Source organism: Rhinolophus hipposideros (genome assembly GCF_964194185.1).
Source record: "Rhinolophus hipposideros genome assembly, chromosome: 3".
Lineage (NCBI taxonomy): Eukaryota > Metazoa > Chordata > Mammalia > Chiroptera > Rhinolophidae > Rhinolophus > Rhinolophus hipposideros.
The window spans coordinates 104,059,211-104,079,978 of NC_138049.1; the positions used below are offsets into that span (position 1 = coordinate 104,059,211).

Sequence of the window (20,768 nt, forward strand, 5' to 3'; positions counted from 1 at the left end):
CTCCTTGCAGACCTCTCTGGTATCCCACCCAGTCTACTGACTCCCATATCCTACGGTCTTTTTGTCTACCGCTCATGTGGCACTCGAACATATGCTGCTTTGCACTTTATGTAGTTATTTATAGAAATGTATGTCCTCGTCTCTCCCATCGTGATGGAATACCTTAATATTTAATATTTACACTCATGCCCCCCTCATTTTAACGTCCAATCCTGGGAAATACGTGCAGAATGGAAGTTTTGGCTTATGGTTAAGTTTATGTAAATACTAATTGTGGCTGTAGATGAAATCCCAAATATTTGTTTTCTTTTGTTTGATGTGTTCTTTTGCTCACTTCAGTGATCTTTTTTGCAGCATTCCCTATATAGAGGAGAGGAAACTGAGATCTAGAGAGAAACTAAATGATATGTCCTGGCCACATAGCACAAGGTTTAAACCTCTCTTTCTAGGCCACTGCGCCTAACTCAGCCTGACTTACAGTAAGCCAGCACACACGTTTGCTCACCTGACTGAAGAGCTCGTGTGACTGTTAGCTGCTTCCTCGGTTTTGCTGCTTACGAGGTTTAAGGCATCTGACTTGGAGAGGAGAATATAAAGAACTGAGATGAACTCATGCTTGACAAGCCCCCAGGCCACCCAATTTTCTTTCTTTCAAAAATGAAGTCTCTTAATGTTTTATCACATGATCATTTTATTAAAAATCTGAAAATGCAGATAAAAAAATGTAAAAATCTCTCTCTTACTCAGAGATTGTCATTGTTAATACCTTGGAGCATATCCTTCCAGACATCTCTTGCACTGATTTGTGCATCTCTCTTAGAAATCAGATCATAGGTAATACTACTTTTTGTTGTATCTTTTATCATTTAAGAATATATTGTAAACATCTTTCTCTATTAGCAGAGATAATAGATCAATTAAAGAAAACACAGTTGATCTGTTTATTTATTTAAATATAGAAAAGTATAAAAATTAAAATTATTAATAATCATTATCCATTGATATTTCCAATCTCTTGTTTATATAGTTATAGTCACACAATATACAAATTTTACATCCTGCTTTTTTTCACTTAACATAGTATAGCCAAGTTTTATGGTAAAAATTATTTTTTTTGCAACAGTTTTCCTATTCATAAACATTTGGGCTAATTCAAACTTTTCAACTTTTTTTACTATTATATGTATTATAATACTTCTATGAAGAGCTTATTTATAAGCCTAAGATTTTTGGACTACAGCACATGAATATTTTAAAGTTTTTCATACCAAGTCATCTAAATTCTCTTCTCACCTGTAGGAAAAATTCTATTAATTTACATTCCCAGAAGCAGTTGTGTTTGAGAATACCTGTTTCCCCACCCTCTTGCCAACAAAAGCTATTATAAATCTTTTTAAAGCTTTGCCAATCTGATTAGGCAAAGGTGATACTTTATTGTTGTTTTAATCCATTTCTTTAACTATGAGTGACACAATACATCTTTTAATATGTATACTGGTCACTTGTATTATTTTTGTGAACTGCCTTTTTGTTTCCTCATTTTACTTTTTTTTCTATAGGGGTTGCCAATATTTTCAAGAGTAGGATGTCCATCCCTGTCTAGAAATCAAATATTCACTCTTTTTTTTTTTTTTTTTTGCTTTTGTTTTATGATTGGATTCTTGGACTTCATCCAGGGAATAACGTATTTTGAATAGAACTTGGAGAATCTCATGGAACCTAAAGGAAGGTGACCAATCAGGACTCAGGATGACAGGAACCTCTGTCTCCCATGCCTTCAGGTCTCTCATCTTTCCTTCTCTCTGCTTCACAGCTTTCTCTCTGCAGATGGGCAATATCTCCTTTTCATGGTGCCTCACAAAAGTGGTCTCTTTTCTTTCTATCACTCAGTTTCAAGTAAACAGCCTAGACCCATTCCGCCAATTCATTGAGTTCCAATTCTAAATTCCTGAGCTAGCGAATCTGATTGGCTGATCCTAAGTCAGGCATCTCCCTCTTGTCCAGTCAATAATGGCTAAAGGACAGGGTTATACAGGGCAGATATCGCTGCTGGGGGCTACCTAGAGGGTTAATGGTTCACAGAGAAAGGAGGTCATCACAGTTTGAATGTACACTCAAAAGATTTCACTACAGTTACTATTATCATATAATGCACCCTAAAATCTATTTGGACTCTGTTCTCTGACTCAGTTATACTATACTGCGGCATAATCTTAGTACTAGCTAGCCTTGGCAATTCTGAATCTTAAGGACTTGGAGATCTGGAGGCAATCTAGGCTGCCCTGGTAAAATGAATCACTTTTCTCCTAGACATTCAACTTCTGAATGATAGAATGGCTTAACTCCCTTAAGAAACCCTGACACTGACCTGGTCTTGGGATCTGGAATTAGTTTAAATTTCATATACAAGATCACCAGCCTAAGAAATTCAGAAAGAAACTGGCTGGCCTTGGGCATATACCGGGCAGTGACACGTCCAAGCATAGCTCTCGACATAGTTCTAAGATGGCACCTAGAAGCCCTTTTGGAATATTGCTGTCAACTTCTCTTCCTTAGGGTGGTGTTCAGCAATTTGTTTCTTTGCCCCTCAACCAGCCCTTCTCCAGGCCGTCTTCCTAGCAAAACAAAACAAAGCTGAAGAGCTATCAGGGCAGAACCATAGGTGTTGCTAATAACTCCTCGGGCTCAAGTGGAAATTCACATTTCTGGGAGTCTCCTGATTGGGTAACACCTAATTTCCTCCATTATATATCCCACCCCCACAAGAGAACCATTCCGTGGCCCTGGTGGTGGTGGTAGTTCTTCCTTCGTATCTAATGTTCCAGCCACTTTGGTCAGTGTTTCTGCACAGTGGTTAGGGATGGGACAGTTCTTTATTGTACATGACTGTCCCCAGAATTGCAGATGTTCAGCATCCTTGGTCCTCAGGGAATTAATGGCCAGGGTACCATGCCAATCTCATGAGAATCAAAAATGTCCCCACAAAGTTTTAGAATCCTCTTGAGGAGTAGTTGCACTCCTTTGAGGTAACCCCTATCATGAGCTATAGTTCTGAGCCATTTGGGTCTCTTATTTGCAAGGCTCTTTTTGCATTATGTGGGCTGTTTAGGTGTGAGCTAAGACTCTAGTACTTGGCCATGAGTTTTTAGTTTCCGTTGGGTCAGCATTCTAATGGAGTTGTCAGGTTCCAGTAACATTTGCTTCTTTTGGATCCTTCATCAACGCAACTTTAATCCATGGATGTCGCAAGTTAAAATACTTCCTAGAAATTCTATTGTCTAACGTCAAATCAGTACTTGTGTCAAAATTTGATTATTTTGTATGTGAGGCCAAATTGAACTCAAAGTATAAACGGAATTGTAGCAAGATACAATGGGTGGAGATCTAGATTGGAAGTTTGGAGACCCCTTACTAGCTGTGTAATCTTGGGTAAATCAATTCCCCTCTTCTTGGTTTCAATTTCATCTGTAAAATGGGGAGATTGGACTAGACAGCCTCAGTTCTTTTCAGCTCTAATATTGTGATTTTTATATTTCTGTGCCCCCATTCCATCATCCATAAGATTGGGGCAGTATGTGCTCACCTCTGAGGGAAACTGAATTTTTCCTAATATTAGTGAAGTATTCCAACATTGTGGCCACCACAAAATTAGGTCCTGCCAATGTTCTAAGCTTCCACACAGATCTCAAGAGGCGCAAGAACAGTTTCTTATAGAATGTTTATAACTACTGTACATTATGAGTTTGTAAGTATTATTACCTTATACTGTTAAAGGTGTCTGTCTCCCACAAGATACTCACCTTGGAGGGGGAAAAAAATCACTAGAGAAAGGGCAGTCCCTTAATAGGAAAAGAGAGAAGGCACATATTTTATATTTTAAGAGAGGACCAAAAAGTAGAAGAGGGGCCAGAGGAGGAAGTAATCCCTGCCCACTTCTATCACTGTCCAACCCTGTAGCCATCCTCTCATGTTTACGGTTACAAAGTGTCGACTGGGAAATAATTCTCCAGGTAGTCCACCAAAAAAGCGGTTTATTCGGGAAAAGAAAAAGAAACAAAGCCACCAAAGAATGTGTGAACACTCACTTGCCATCCAGTCCTCCAACTGGCCGCCCAGGTGGAAAAAGCCTCCAACCGAAACGGCTTCCCCCTCTATTCCATCCCTCCTCCAGAAGTTACCCCAAAGTGTAACAGGAGGTCAGGACTGGAGAGTTATCAAGGGGCCCAGCTCCACCCATAGTCCTCCCAGCTCTAGGGTTAGGCGACTTAAGATAATTTAATCAAAAGTTACCATTTCTCGAGTGCTTTTTCTGGAGCAGGCACAGTACTGAGCTCATGCATTCTTACCTCATTTAATCCTCACAACAATCCCAGGAGTGCAAGGATTGTGACTACAAATAACTGGCAGAACAAGAACTTGAATCCCGAATGTGTGTGACCCCCAGAAGCACGGCTTGTAAAGCCATCGTTTCGCTAACCCTTACTTGGTGGGACAGAGGACGTAGAATGCTTTCCTTTCCTAAGAGCTCCTGGCGCCCGAGCTGCTACCAGTCCCTTATTCTAGTTCTGCCAGCCGTTGAAATTGCTCTGGAAAACCTACTCCAGTAGGAATTGGAAAGCTGGGCTCTAGTTTTGCTGTCCTGTGTTTTCAGACAAGGCATATACGCTTTCTGCATCTCCTTAGTTGTGAAACAGAGCTACCTGAAGGAAGGGGACCATTTCCTACTCATCCTTCCCCCCTTTGGATGGAGCAGAGTGTGGGGCAAATAGTGGTTTTTGAAAGCACTTCCCGAATGCAGTGCTTTTAAACGTGGGCAGACAAGATGATCCCTACGCTTCCTTTCCCATTCTTTCATCTTGAAATGAGGCCCTGACCAGGTAAGTGCCCCTCCCCCCCGCCCCCCCGCACACAGCAGCACCTTGCCTTCTATTTACAAAACAGAACAAGGCATGCCAAATTCTTGCGACTTAACCTTTGTTTCGAGAGGGCTGGCCCTGGTGGCCTGGGTGGAATATGACGTGCAGGGCCCGCCAGGCCCTAGGACTGATGTTTGCATCAAAGCCTCCGGCACTTCCCGGAGAAACGGCTGCGGCCGTGGCGCGAGAGCATCAGCGCCGATGCACTGTGGTCGTCACTCCCGGGGAGTTTGGAACCAAAGATTTACAGCAGCAGCCCTCCGGGAAAGCAGCTCCGGCCACGCGTGCAAACAAGTCTTTTCGGCGCGAGGGGCAAACTCCGGGCAGGGAGCACCGGGCCCGGGGTGCCCTGTGGCGCTGGACCTTGCCACGGTCTCGGCTCTTCTCGGACTTCAGTTTCCTCACCTGCAAAATGGTGGCGTCGTCCCGGGCGGAGATCACCGACGTTGTGCCCCCGCCCTGAGCGTCACTCCGCCCCTTGAGGCTGAAGGCGGGGCGACAAGGTCAGGCGAGGAGTCAGCCGCCCGCCGCCCCGCGCTGCCTTTCCGCCTTCTCACCGCCCGCCCCCTCGCTCCACCGCGGTGAGGTCACGCGGGAGACGTCACGGGGTTGTGACGCCACTGAGGGGCGGGCCTCTGGAAGAGGAAGGGGCGGGGCCTAGGCGGACGACGCTTGCGCAGTGGGCGCGGCGCGGGAGGAGGCGGAGGCGGCGGAGAAGCTAGAGGCGGCGGCGGAGGCGGCGGCGCGGGGGGGGGTGGGAGGGGGGGAGCGCGAGAGGGAGTGAGTGGCTGAGTGAGTTTACCCCTATGAGGCGGTGAAAGGCCCGGGGCCTACCTCGGAGGAGCGGGGTCGCGGCGCCAGCTAGCAGCGGGCCCCCTCCCGGTCCCCGGGCCGGCGCGCGGCGGCGGCGGGGTTGTGAGGAGGCGGGGAAGCGGGTGTCCGGCCCCAGCCATGGAGGGCATGGACGTGGACCTGGACCCCGAGCTGATGCAGAAGTTCAGCTGTCTGGGCACTACCGACAAGGACGTGCTCATCTCCGAGTTCCAGCGGCTGCTCGGCTTCCAGCTTAACCCGGCAGGCTGCGCCTTCTTCCTGGACATGACCAACTGGTGAGCCGGCCCCGCCGCGCCAGCCTGGGCAGCGGCCTCGGGGCCCCGAGGGGGAGGGAAGGGACACCCGAGCCCCGCGGCCGGGCGGGCGCTGAAGTGCACCCCCTTCCGGGCGGGGAGGGCGTGCGGGAGGGCCCCAGGGCCCGGGGGACCTGTGGGGGCTGAGCAGGGCGCGAGGGGACGCGCGGGGAGAGTTGGGGGCCACGGCGGGCGGCAGGGCCGGGAGAGGTTGGGCGTCCTGAAGTTACGGGCAGCATTCGGGGCCGAGGGAAGTGGGCGGGGGGCAGGCCCTGAACCTCGAGGCGCAGGGCTGGACCTGCGGGGAAGAGGGCGACGAGGGAAAAGCTCGGGACATCTGCATTGGGGAGGGCAGGAAAGCTGCGGGCGGGGAGTCCGGGGCTGAGCCAGGCGGGGACGCGAGGAGACTCGGGCGAGTGTTAGGTGCTGGAGGGGGGCCAGGGGCGCGGGAAAGGCTGGGAATTAGAGCCGAGAAGAGCAGAGAGTGTGTGTGTGTGTGTGTGTGTGTGTGTGTGTGTGTCCGTCCAGTCGAGGACAGATGGGGAAAAGGGAAGAATACTCTGGGGAGGACAAGTGAGGACGGTAAGACACGACTTTTGGAAGAGTTGTGCCAGGGAAGGGTGTAGTAGGTGGGATAATGGAGGACGGGAAGTGCTCGACCTGGGACAGGGTCCGGGAAAAACAGAAGAGGAAGGCAAGGCGATTATCCTGGGGAAGGGAACTTTCTAGGGAACTGGAGCCCCCTGCTCCAAATGGAGAAGGGCTTATCGGAAAGAAAGCTGGGTTGGGAGAAGTTTGGGAAAATGGAGAACTTGACCGAGGCTGGGAACCGGGTATTTCTAGCTTGGGGTCGCCTTGTAGAGACTGAATTGGGGCAGAAGACCATGGCCCTTAGACTAAAGGACTGTCTGTGGGCTTTGGAGGGAGCACTTGCTCTTTTTGATAAGCCAGGCTTGCCCTTGTTCCTCGAGGAGAGGTTGTTGGTTTCACTCAGGGTGAGTGGGACAGTGAAAACGATTAGACTTCCATTGAAAGGACTTCAGGTAAAGGAACTCAGGTGTCTTTGGCCAGAGAGCCATGGGATGAGCGCCCTTTGCTCTTTGTTGGGTGTTCAGTCCCCTGACATGTGGAACCTTGTTTCTCTTGGCATCACTCGTACAACCAGCCTCCCCTTTATTCCGTGTCTACTGAATGCCTCAGGTCACGCCAGGAAGGGTCCGTAAGCCTGGGCTCCATCCCGTTCTCGTCCAGCCCTGTCCTGAGTGATGCTCAGGTCACTAAGGAAGCCTCGTAGCCGTGGCCCCACCATAGGGGATGTGTGCATTTTGTTCGCCGCAGCATCATTGCTGGGTCCTATTATTTTATCTTTAAAGTTGGTTGTTATGGCAAGACTGAGGTGGAATTTCTAGATATTTAGAAAACCCTTTGAGGCATTGAATGAAGGAGATGGTCTTTGGAATTAAAGAAGCATTTGTGATCCCAACATGTATCTTTCATGCCCAGGATGATGTTTGGCAGGGACTACAACTTACAATAATTTTCTGAATACCAGCCTATGGTGTTTATGTAGAGAGTGGCGGGGGATATTGAAAACATTGAGAAGAGGTATTACACTGGTGAAAGTTAGAAATAAAGCTATATCTTGAGGCGGGTTGTTCTCTTGCCTGCCTTTTTTCCCACCCCCAGCTCTTTTTCTTCCTTGTTTACACTAGTTCAGCATAGGAAACTTGGCATATTGTCACTGCCAGTTTGTAGGGGAGGATCATTATTTCTCCCCACCCCTTTGTGAGTTGTACCATTTCAAACCCTGCCCTAATAAGTTTTTACTTCTTTAGAGTCAGTATCTGTTAATACAATGATTATGGCTACTGATCCAGTGTAATGAATTTTATATGCTTGAGGTGTGTGTAACACCTAAACACCTAAGATTGTTTTTAGGTATTGTGAAAAATGAGGCCCAATGTGGATTAGAAAAAAAATAACTTAAAATAGTTGCGTTATAAAAATTTTACTTGAATTTTTTAATAAAAAAAATTATTTAGCTCAAAGACACAGCGTAGCAAATACTTTGATGAGATGTTATCTCTATAAAACAAGGTATGATACATTTCTGAACAAAGGAGAGTGTGCCATTAAAAACTGTTTTCTGGTTTTAAAGCAGTTAAAAGTCAATAGCTTCTTAGGAATCCAGGCAATTAAGTGACCCATCAGCTTTAAGCTACATTGCCTTATTTTCTGGCTCTAGAAGTCACATTCTTTGTTTTCTTTGATTATAAAATGAAAAATAATTTGTGAAATGAAAGCAGTAAACCTTGTTATTCTGTTCTAATGAAAGCAGTTAGCTCCATAATCCAATATTGTATTTTGATTCCTATGTTGACCTGGCTATATTTGTCTTGTTCGATTTTTGTTTTAAACAAATACCCATCATAGTTAATAAAATCTAGTTAAAACAGATACATGCGTGTATATGCATACTAGATCAAAATATTTGTGTGTTAAATAAATCTCTAGAGTCTAGAAATGTATTGTTTTTAAGTGTCATTTGATGTCTACCTTTGGAACCTGTTGAGATAGCCTAATGCAGATTGGCAAAATGTCTCTCAAATCCTGTGTTTAACCTGTTGAATTTAAGATGATTAACCTTCCTGTGACTTCACAAGTGTCTGCTGTGGGTTGTAATAAATAACCACCATTCAGTTGCCTGATGACTGTTAAAAAATAATGGGGAAATCGAAAATCATTATTTTAAAATGAAGGTTATGAGTCTTCTAAAATGAGTTGGAAAGACTATGTTTTTGTTTTCAAAAGTAAGAATTTTGTTGTTGTTGGTAACAAACAACTTCCTAAGAAGCTGTTGAAAAACTGGTGCTATAGCCTTATCTATTTTTGAATGCTATAGCCTTATCTATTTTCTGTCCTGTAAACAGATTTTTTTTCTTAGTCTTAGGCTGGGTATGCATTATGTAGATACTTCATTATTTGTTTAATTTAGAACCAAGTATTATTTCAGTTTAAGCATTTTTGTAGTGTTTCCACTTAAGCAGGCAGCCACGCTGCTGGAGACAGGTGAAATTGTCCCTGACAAAAGTAGTCAATTTTCAGTTCCGAAGTGAGTATATAAAGTGAATAAATGGTATAGTGAAGGAATCCAATATCCGAAGCCAAACTGAGATGACTTGTAGATTAGTATAACTTTCTGTAGATGGAATGTCTTGCAGAGACACTATCGGGCTGTGACTATAGAACCTGGAATTCTAAAACTAAAAGCAGGTTTAAGAGATTCTGTAGTTCTTTCCAGTTTTTCTTTCAGAATGGACTATAATCCTTCCAATATAGCTTATTCTTAGGTCCCCGAGGGCAGAGATTTGCATGATACCTTATTACAGTGTTTAATTACTTTTCTAGTTAGAATTATGTCAAAACTATCTCTCTTACTACCATTTAAGCTTTTTTTCATTTGCTTGTCCAGATGGAGAATATCTAATAAACACCGTCCTTAAGAGGTCAGAAAACTTTTGTTCAAGTCACTAAAAATTTCAACCACTTAAAATTTAAACACATTCAATTTAATGGTTTCTCACCCTTTAATGTAGTCTAATAGGTATATATATTTTCAGAGGAAACCATCAGGATTCAAAAGGAGAGCTTACATACAATTTTTAAAATATTGTAGTAAAATAAACATAACAAAATTTACCATTTTAACCAATTTTAAGTACAGTTCAGTGTTCCATAAGACTTTAAATTTACTTCTGGCCTTCAAAGTCATTTGTCTCTTATGTTTTTAAGGTGAGTTGTTCTTTAGTATTTATGACAAGAGGCAAATATTTCTTCTAGATTTTTTGCGGACCCTAACTTAGGAGTTAGTACCGGGCTTATTTCTCAGTATAGGTATAAGTCAAATATCTTTCATTAGCATATAGACGACGTCATTAGGCTGCTAGGGCTTTGTAGTTTTGGTGTTGCAACACCCTAGGCTGCCTTCAGGTATCTTCAGGAAGCAGTGTGTATGTTTTGGAATACTGCATGCGGGTGCCCATCCTGGATGGGAAAAATATTTTTGTAAAACAACGTCCTATCGACTGTGTCAGTGTTGTCAGAGGCACCCTACTGGATAAAATCGAGGTATCACCACTACACAATGAGGTTGAAATCAATCTAGATGTGAAAATCTCTTGTACCTCTTATCTGATCTCATAGTGCCTCTCCCCTGCCTGGTCTCACTCCATTTCTCAGGACCTGCATGCTAAATGAGTTTCCGATTCACTCTCAGGTTTGTATGTATGAATCTAGGAAAAGTCTCTTTATGACAGATAAAGCTTGATTGTAATACTGGTTTCCTTAAAAAATGTGTGCCAAGCAGCAGTATTAGGAAGAGGGTAGGGAAGGGGTGTGTGACACTCGATGACAGTGTTGTGCTCTCTTATTGCATTTTTAAGAATGTTGGGAGTTTTTGTTTTGGACATTCTTCTTTCCCACTTTTTTTGGTCTTTTTTGAGAAGCACACACAAGTTGGGACTCTGGGTATAACACAAAATAGTTCACAAATAGAGCACATAGATTAATTTTAGTTTTAAAAGAACACAGTGGAAAAGTATATTGTTGTCCTGCAGGGAGTCTTTCTACTGTCCTATTGCATTGGGACTTGCATTTCTGATCAGAGATCAAGTCAGAACCAATCTCCGTTATAGGTAGGGCGAGTGGAGGTGGTTTCTTTACCACCTGCCATCTTCCCACTCTCCCCACAAAAAGAATGTGTCTAGCACATAATTGCAAAAACTATCAACCAGACAGTATTTAAACAAATGTATTTGGACACGCCCCTAGCAGGCAGTGTAATACAAAAGCAGAACACAGTCCCATCACAGTTTGCTCTGTAATAGGAAAAGAGCATGCCTGAAATGATCAGAACAGTTTCAGGAGGAAATACTCATGTGTTAATACTGAATTAAATGAGTAAAATTTCTGAACAGGTAGGAATGGATTGAATCGAACAGAACCAGTGATCGAAAGATTGAGTGCCTGTTATGGGCAGGTTGCCTTCTTAGAAGTTAAGTTTTGAAATGGTTGGGAGTTTTGAATTGATGGAAAAACAGTGTGTTACAGGTATAACATAGTGCTTCCTGAGTGAAACTACGAAGAAGCAGGTGGAGCAGGGCCGTCTAGAAAACTGGCTTGGCTTGAATGTGGTTAAGGGGATTAGGAGTGACGAGACATTGGGGTGATTTTTATTTTTGGTTTGGAATATTGTTGATTTTTTAAGAATTGAGGTGAAATTGGCATAAATTTAGACCATGGTAAAAGTGAACAATTCAATGGCAAAATGTGCAATACCATCTCTCTAGCCAAAATATTTTTCATCACCCCAAAAGGAAACCTGGCACCCATTAAACAGTTACTCCCCATTCCCCCACCCACCCACCCAAGACCCTAGCAACCACCAATCTGAATGCTTTCTCTGTAGATGTATCTGTTCGGGATATTTCATATAAGTGGAATAAATGGAAGCATGTAATATTTTCCTTTTGTGTCTGGCTTCTTTCAAGCTCTATCCATGTTGTATAGCATGTATCAGTAATTCATTCCTTTTTGTTGGTGAACAGTATTCCAATGTATGATTGTACCACAATTTGTCCATTCATTTGTTGGTGGACTTTGAGTCATTTCCAAACCTTTTGCCTATTGTGTATAGTGCTGCTGTGAACATGTGTGTGCATGTATTTGTTTGAGTCCTTGTTTTCAGTTCTTTTGGCTATATACCTAGCAGTTGAATTGTTGGGTCATATGGTAATTTTATGTTGAAGTTTTGAGGAAACACTAAACTGTTTTCCACAGTGGCTGAATCATTTTACATTCCCCCTAGTAATGTACAAGGGAGAATTTCTCCACACCCTTACCAACACTTATTTTCCTTTTTTAAATCGTGGCCTTTGTAAAATCATTCTAATGGGTATGAAATGGTACCTCATTATGAATTTGATTTGCATTTCTCAAATTATCAGTGATATTGAATGTCTTTTCACATGCTTGTTGGCCGTTTGTATATCTTTGGAGAAATGTCTGTTCAAGTCCTTTGCATGTTTTTAATTAGATTCTCTTTTTGTTGTTCAGTAGTAAGAGTTCTCTATATATTCTGGATAATCCGAAACTTTTATCAGATATGTGATTTGCAGATATTTTCTCCCATTGTGTAGGTGTCTTTTCATTTTCTTGATAATGTCCTTTGATGCACAATGTTTTTAGTTTTGATGAGGTCCAATTTATCTGATTTTTTTGTTTGTTTTTGCTTGTGCTTTTGGTGTCATGTCTAATAATCTATTGCCAATCTCAGGTTGTGAAGATTTACCTCTGTTTTTTCCTAAGAGTTTTATGGTTTTAGTTCTTATATTTAGGTCATTGATCCATGTGAGTTAATTTTTATATATGGTGTGAGGTAGGAGTCCAGCTTCATTCTATGGAGCTTAATTTTGATCATTATGCTCTAAGACTGGCTTCTTATACCTTATTGTCTTTGTCTATTACTAAAAATTGGTCCAGAAAATTGTGCAAGATTTTCTGATGGGGAAAAACTTACGGATGTTCTATTAGGCACCCAAAACTAAATGTGTTCAAAAGGTTAGTTTATCCTTTTCCCCATCCCCAACCAGTTTTTCTTCGTGAGTTTTCCTGGTGTTTATAGCCCCAATGGTCTCCCAGACATTATGCTTGAACTGAGTTATTTCCAATGCCCTCTTTCCTGGACACCCCAGATCATTTGCCAAACCCAATTCATTTCCACTCTGTAGTGTACCTCCCAACTGTTTCTTTTTTCCGTTCCTCCTGCCACCACTTTAGTTTGTAGATTATGTTACCATTCGAACAGAGTAAGGTAGGAGTGTCTCCAAGATGGTTTTCTACACCTGGCTTGCTTCCTTCCAGGCCATTTTGTGGCCATACCACTACCAGACCAGTCTTTCTAAATCACAGCCTGGATCTGGGCCCTTCTTTTTTCAGGAACTTTTACCAGTGCGTGTACCAAACAAAGAGCAGAGAGCTTTAGCTTGACATTCAGGGCACTGCAAAGATTGATTCCATCTTACCTGCCTCTACCTTTCTGGCATGTCTTTGTGCTGGATATCCCCATTCAAAATGGTCTGCTGCTCATTTCCCACACATGTTTTTGCTTTCCCAATTTCAAACTTTTCTTCTGCTTAGAATGCTGTTCTTTCCTCTCTTTATGCTTCATGAAATCCTTTTTTTTTTTTTTAAATTAGGATACTGATCATTGTTTTAGTAATGCTGTCTTTTCTGAACTCCACTCTTGCCTTTTAAGTAACATTTATCATATGTGATACACACCCTGGAGAGGACAGTGCCCCATAATAGCTTTTGTTTCTCCCTGAGCATCTGATGCAATGCTTTGTGTGTATATAAAGTAAACATTTGTTGAAGTAATGCATGAAGGTAGATGGGAGTACAGGCTTCATTTTTATGGAAATGTTGATGTCTAGTGCTGTTAGAAGAAACAAAGTCCTATAAACTAAGCTCCCTTTCAGGCTCTTTTTGTTTGTAGGTTTAATTTGAGCATGAGATTTAAATATTGCTCATTGTTCCTAAATGATTTGAAAGTAAATTAAAATTTAAGTAACAACAAGAATATTGTTTCTGGAAGCAGTTTGAGCCCTCTAAAGATTAGTCCTTAAATACCTACCTTTCCAGGCATGTCCTTGTACTGAATATTCTTTGTCATTCACTTTATGAGAGAATTTATTATTCAGACAAATTAGGTATTATTTAGTTATTGAGATGTGAATGGAGAATAACATTGTGTAAGCTCTCTAAAGTTCTCTTGGATCTTTGCCAGTGTGTTTCATTGAGGAAAAACTTTAAAGAGTAACATAAGCACATAGTAAGTTCTAGTAGTAGTTTAGAAGGTTTTAAGCAGAGGCTGCAAACTAAAATGCCTATAGGTGCCCGTGGGAACATGAACAATTGAAGCGTGTGTGAGCTGGAAAGCACTTGACTTTCATAAAGAGGATGCCTGATTCTTGCCTTAAGTCAAATGTTGCCATGCTGGAGTGGGGGTCCAACGTTTTTAGATTTTATTTTTTCCCAGGAGAAGCCAGAAATTCAGATTTTTATGGGAAATTTCCTGATTTTCAAATTTTGGCAACTACCGTGTTTCCCCGAAAATAAGACCTAGCCGGACAATCATCTCTAATGCGTCTTTTGGAGCAAAAATTAATATAAGACCCGGTCTTTATAATATTATATAAGACCAGGTCTTATAGTAAAATAAGGCCGGGTCTTATGTTAATTTTTGCTCCAAAAGACGCATTAGGCATGATTGTCTGGCTGGGTCTTATTTTCGGGGAAACACAGTAATTCAAAATTTTTAAAGCACTGTGTGTGTCAAATAAAGCACATGTGTAGGTAGGAGGTTGTGGTCCTTGGGTCACTAATTTGTAGCATCTGGAATAAAAGTGCAAAGCAAAAATCCTCTCTCCTTTCCAGATAGAGCTACTACTATTTTGTCTGTACCTTTCAGAAAATTCCTATGCCTATAGAATTCTACACACAGAAAGAATTTTTCTATACATGTGTATCTGTATATATAAAATCATACATGTAAAATTTTAAAATAACAATGGTATTGCAGTTTGAATGGTTGTTTTTCCTATTCAGAGTGGTGGGTAACGTGGCCCTTGTACCTCCTTTCGGCTTCGGTGGGAATGGAATTTAGTTGTCAGAGTACTTTGATAGACTGATCAGATAGATATTTTTTAAATTATCAATGCAGTGGTGGACTTTGGTCTCTTCAAATAAAGTAGAATTGCTTCACTGCATTAAGCAACAAGCTGTCATCTAGTAATTACATATAATTATTAAAACTTTGTTTTGCTGTGTTAAGAGCAAAATGTGTTAAGTTAAACTATCTACGTAGTAATGAGCTCACTTGAATTTACTTACCAGATACTGTCAGAGAACACATTTTATAAGTTGAACTTTTTACGGACCCAAAATGCAACAAGACAAACTCACTGAAGAGATTTAACTCTTTTTAAATCACCTTGTGCAGATGAAACCAATACAATTTTCACTTGTTGGAAGGGTAATTAATTTTTAAGTGGTTTTCTAATGATTTGCCAAAGTTATTATGTCTTGGGAGGGGGAGCAGTTTATTCCAAACATGGAATTCAGCCCCACTGAATTTATTATGTACTGGGTCTTGAAAGACTCACTTTAAAAAATAAATGGTTGTGTTTTCTTACCATGTTTGATCCCTGGGCCTATCCGGTGTTTCTGAGGGTTCACACTTGAGTTATAATGCTTGATTTGAGGTCAGTGATTCACAGCCTATTATGGAGCAACAGCCTACTAATGATTGATTGAATGATACACGATGTCCTTCTAGAGTGCTTTCTGGTCAGCATTTATTTTCTAAAGTAAATTTTGGGTTTCAATTTTTAAAAAATACTTTGACAACAGGCTTTGAAAGAGTGGAAATTACTGGCTGAGGAATGGACTTTGCATACATCTATAACTGGGAATGACTGCCTTTTTACAATTTTTAAAAATTTAAAAATACCTGCAATAAGATTTATGTCATAATAAAACTGTCACAATAAAATAGTTAACAAGTACCAATAAGCAAAAAGAAAACAAAAATAAGCCATACTCAGGGACCCGGAGAGAAACAATTTTAACCTTTTGATCTGTATCTTTGTAATACTATAGTGTGTGTATACCTGTGTTTGCTTTTGCAAAAGTGGTATATTTACTATATTCCAGGTAATGTTTTAAATGATTACATTTAATATAAAATTAATGTTCACAATAATTCTAGGAAGTAAATGCTGTTATCCTTACTTTGCAGGAAAGGAAGAGGCTCAGCAAAGTTAAATAACTTACCTAAAGTCACGTGGGTAATCAGTGGTAGAAGTAGGATTGAAATGGGAGCAGTCTGGGACCAGCATTTGTGCTCCTCATTGCTGTGCTTCCCACCCTGGTTCCTGGGGCTGCCATAACAAAGTACCACCAAATGGGTGGCTTGAAAGAGAAATTTATTCTTACAGTTCTGGAGGCTAGAAATCCCAAATCAAGGCCTCAGCAGGGCCATGCTCCCTCCGAAGGTTCTAGGGAAGAATCCTTCCTGATCTCCTAGCCTCTGATGGCTCCTGGCATTTCTTGGTGTTCCTTGGCTTCATGATCTGTGCCTCAGTAGTCACATGGCCCTGGTCCTTGTGTGTGTCTCCAAATCTCCTCCTCCTTAGGACACCAGTCAGTTGGGTTTAGAGCCCAACCTAGCCCAGCCTGACCTCATCCTAACTAATTACATCTGCAAAGACTCTTTCTAAATAAGGACATGTTTTGAGGTTTGGGCTGGGCATGAATCTTGGGGGACACTCTTTAATCAGTACAGGCACTATTTGCAGTCTGTTTTCACCTAACAATCTCTTACGATCATTTTTCCATTCTTAATAAATACGATTCTACACTTTTAAAGGCTTCACAGTATTCTATTACATGGATATAGAGTAATTTAATAATCCCTTTTTGTTGGATATCTAAGTTTTCAATTTTTTGTTAATATAAATCCAGTACTGAACACCCTTGTAGCTAAATCTTTGCTTGCATCATTAATTATTTCTTTAGGATTTAGTTCTAGAATTAGATTCACTCTGCCAAATTGTCTCCTCCATAAAGGTGGACTAATTTTTATGACTGCCACTACTGTATGAGTGACTGTTTCTTTAATTCCTCGTCAGTGCAGCATATCATAATTTAAAAAATTGTTTTAGTTTGATAGGTAAAAATGTGATCTTGTTTTAATTTGTATTTTGTCATTTCTAATGAGTACTTTTACATACTAAATGTCCATTGTATATCCCATACAAATTGACTGAATGTGGCCTCTAACCATTTTTCCATAGGGAGCTTTGCCTTTTTGGAAAATGGAAATATGTTTTTTCCCTCTCACTGTAAAAGTAATAATACTGAATATCAAGACAGCATATTCAGAAATATCAAAGGAAGGCAGTAAAGCCACTTGTAAATGCTACTCAAAGCTGTGGCTATCAGTTTGTGTTCACACATGTGCATATATAGATATGTATATGCATGTTATTATGTATTTTAAGTTAAAATATAATCATATAACACATACTGCTTTATAGCCTACTTTTCACTAAACATATTATAGATACCTTTCCGTGTCTGTTTTCATGGCTGTTAATAATTTCATTACCTGAGTGTGTTCTGTAACTTTTTTTTAATTGGGGAATGTTGGGGAACTGTTTTTTCAGGACCCATCAGTTCCAAGTCAAGTCATTGTCCTTCAGTCTAGTTGTGGAGGGCGCAGCTCAGCTCTACGTCAGTCCCTGTTTTCAATTTTTAATTGCAGGGGGCGCAGCCCACCATCCCATGTGGGAATTGAACCGGCAACTTTGTTAAAAGCTCCTGCTCTAACCAACTGAGCCATCCGGCTGGCTGCTCCTTTGTAACTTATTTAAGCAGCCATTTATTGATTTTTGTTCTTCATGATTATATATCTGCTCACTTGCCTAATTATTTTCCTCTCTTTCTTGATTGCCAGGTCAAAGGTCTGCCTTTTTGAAGGTTCTTGATAAACATTGCCAGGTTGTTTCCATGAAGGATGTACCAAGTAATAATGTTAACAGTTAGGCATAGAAAACCTGCTTTATGGGAATTATAATTTTAAATTTTTGCTGGGTAGATTTATCTGACAGATAAAATGTGTTACCTGTTTTAGTTTGCATTTCCTTGATGGCTGGTGAAGTCTTATGTTTTGTGGGTGTGTGTGTGTTGGCTACTTTTTATAGACTTATATATTTTTTTAATTTTGGGGGGAAAAAAGTATAATGAATCCCATCATCTTGATTTCATAGTCATCAATATTTTGCACTTTTTCCCACCAGAAGAACAGTATTTTAAAGCAAATTCCAGCTATGTGGTGACTACTTGTTTTGTATTTTAAAATGTCAGAGGTATGATTTACGTATCATAAAATTCACCTATTTTAAGTGTCCGATTCAGAGATTTTTGTAGACTTACAGATTTGTACAACCTTCATCACAACCCCGTTTTAGAACATTTTTATCACACTAGTAAGATCCCTCATGCCCGTTTGTGGTCAGTCCCACATTCAGCACCAGCCCCAGGCAAACACCATTCTGGTTTCTATCTCTGAGGATTTGCCATTTCTGAATATTTCATAACAATGTAAACATCCAGTATGTGGCCTTTATAACTGGCTCCCTTCCCTTAGCATCATGTTTTCCCGGTTCATCTATTTTGCAGCCTGGATCATACATGGAAATTCATTCTGTTTTACTACTGAATAATAGTCTGCGTACGTTTAAAAATCATTATCCTTAATAAAATAATGATCCCAACAGTAACAAAGATTTTTCAATGAAAAATAGGTTTCCATTTTTCCTATTCTAGACTTCCTGCCTGTTGCCAGAGGCTGTAACCGCTGTCTCCTGTGTACCTTTCTGGATGTCATTCTGCGTACTTTTTGTTTTTTTGTTTTGTTTTGTTGAGAGCCCACTGGCCCATGTGGGAATCGAACCGACAGCCTTCGGAGTTAGGAGCATGGAGCTCTAACCGCCTGAGCCACCGGCCGGCCCCATTCTGCGTACTTTTAATACCAGAAAATGTCCTTGTTTTCTGGCATCTCTGTCAGTTTTAAAACTTATGGACAAGTTATATTTTGCACATATTTTTCCAGTTTCTTACTTGTGTTTTAATTTCTTAAAGTTTTATTTGGACATATAATCGTAAAAATAATACATGTTTCTTGTGAAAAGTTGAGATAGTACCTGAATCCCTGTGTTTCTCTCCCTCATCCTCATTTCCTGAAGTGGCCATTATTCTGTTCTGATTTCCGAGACGTTCTGCACCTTTGTCCTTGTGTGCTAATTAGAGGTTATCACTATATTCTTCCATTCTCCATGTAAATTTAAGTCCCTCCTACAGTTTTTCTGAAAAAGAACTGTTTTCTGTACAGGTAGTTAAAAGTCCTGAAAGGAGTCCCTGATTGGTGTCCTTAAGACTTCAGCGCTAGGCCTTGCCGTGGGCCTCCCCTCCGCAGTGCTTTAAAACAGACCTTGCTGTGTGTTTCAGGATGGACTTTAGGTCAGGACGCAATCCATCCATCATTCACTTCACTTGTCAAGACTTTTTCTAACTGGGAGAGCATGATCTGTAGAGATTGTATCCTATACCCCATACTTTAAAACACACACACACACACACACACACACACAGAATCATACTATACATACTGTTCTCAGGTTAGCTTTTCAGATTAGCTTTTTCAACCTCACAGTGTGCGATGGACCTCTTTTTTTTTTCCTCCTTTTTTTAATGGATGCACAATATTCTGTTGTAGCTGACCATATTTTATGTAATCACTTCCTTGTTGAGGGACGATTTCTAGGTATTTGCTTTTATAAAGCTACTCTGGTACAGGTGTCTTTAGACAATCCTAGAAGTGAAATTGCTGGGGCTGGGTATATGGGCACTTTAAATTTTGATAGGTAATATCAAACTCGAAAAGTACTGTACCAATTTTCATTTTTACTATCAGTGTGTAAGAGTGCTTGTTTTTGCTGTATTATTATCACTGCAAGAATGATCTATGTCTTTATGTTGTTGCTGGTCTGATGGGTTAAAAATATATTCATGTTAATTTGTATTTCTTTAATTATGAATGAAGTTGGACTTCTTTCCGTATCTTTGTTGGCCATTTGTATTTTCCCCCCAGCTTTATTGATGCCATTTATATTTTTCTGTGACTTATTTGTCTGTTTTCTACTCCTGTTGGATTCTTACTTTTTCTTATTGGTACGCTGTTTGCATATTAAGGAAATTAGCTTCTTATTAAATGCTGGCCTTTCCATCAGTTTGTCTTTTAACTTGGTGTATAATATTTTTAACTAGGTGGCACTTTTTTGGTGAATTTTTTTATAAGTTAAATCCAGCAATCTTTTTTGTTTTGATTTCTGTTTTGATTTCATGTGTAGAAATCCTTCCCCACCTAATTGTTACATAATTATTCATCTCTTGTTTTTGCAAATTTTATATTCACCTATGTAAATTATGCTTGTATAATTTACGCATAAGTCTTTTATAGAACACATTTATTTGGCAGTGTGGTTGGAGGTTGATATCTAACTTGTTTTCCAGATGATGAGTCAGTTTTTCCATCATTTATCGAGAAATGCACATTTCCAATGATTTGATAGTGCTCTCTTTATCATGTATCAAATGCATATATAAAGATTTAGGCTGTGCCTGGCACATGCTGGTTTCACTCACCCATCTTGCATTCTCCCATTTTAATTATTTATAATTTGGTTAAGTCAGTTTTCAGTGTTTATGTTGTTTTAACTATTTAAATATTTATTAAAAATATATTGAGCCATTAGTGTACTTGAATTCATTTTCCTTTTCTGTCCAATCTTTTGCTGGCCCTAGGATAATAACTGCCTTGATTTTTGGTTTTCTTAGTCTCTTACATATTTTTAAACTAAGTTATCCTCAAACTTCTTGCCAGTTATGAATCTCTTAATAGGTTCAGACACTTCAGGTGTCCTCTCAGCGCCCTTCATTTCTGTGAAGAAGACTCTTCCAGAGCGTTTGCCCTACTCTGATCTGCGCTGGTTATGCTGTAGGTCTGCTGCACAGCTCACACCCTGGACATACAGCTCACACT

General features: G+C 40.6%; 1 protein-coding gene across 2 annotated transcripts in view; it reads left to right on the forward strand.

The window, feature by feature from the left end:
- Nucleotides 1-5,612: 5,612 nt before the first annotated feature.
- ILRUN (inflammation and lipid regulator with UBA-like and NBR1-like domains) overlaps nt 5,613-20,768 on the forward strand; it is an 86,462-nt gene continuing 71,306 nt past the window's right edge. The window contains exon 1 of one of the 2 annotated variants that reach the window (XM_081044656.1): nt 5,613-6,025. In XM_081044656.1, coding sequence (XP_080900782.1) covers nt 5,868-6,025 — 158 coding nt within the window. In that variant the 5' untranslated portion in view covers nt 5,613-5,867. The remainder of the gene's footprint in view (nt 6,026-20,768) is intronic. The other variant, XM_081044655.1, reaches the window with a different exon arrangement.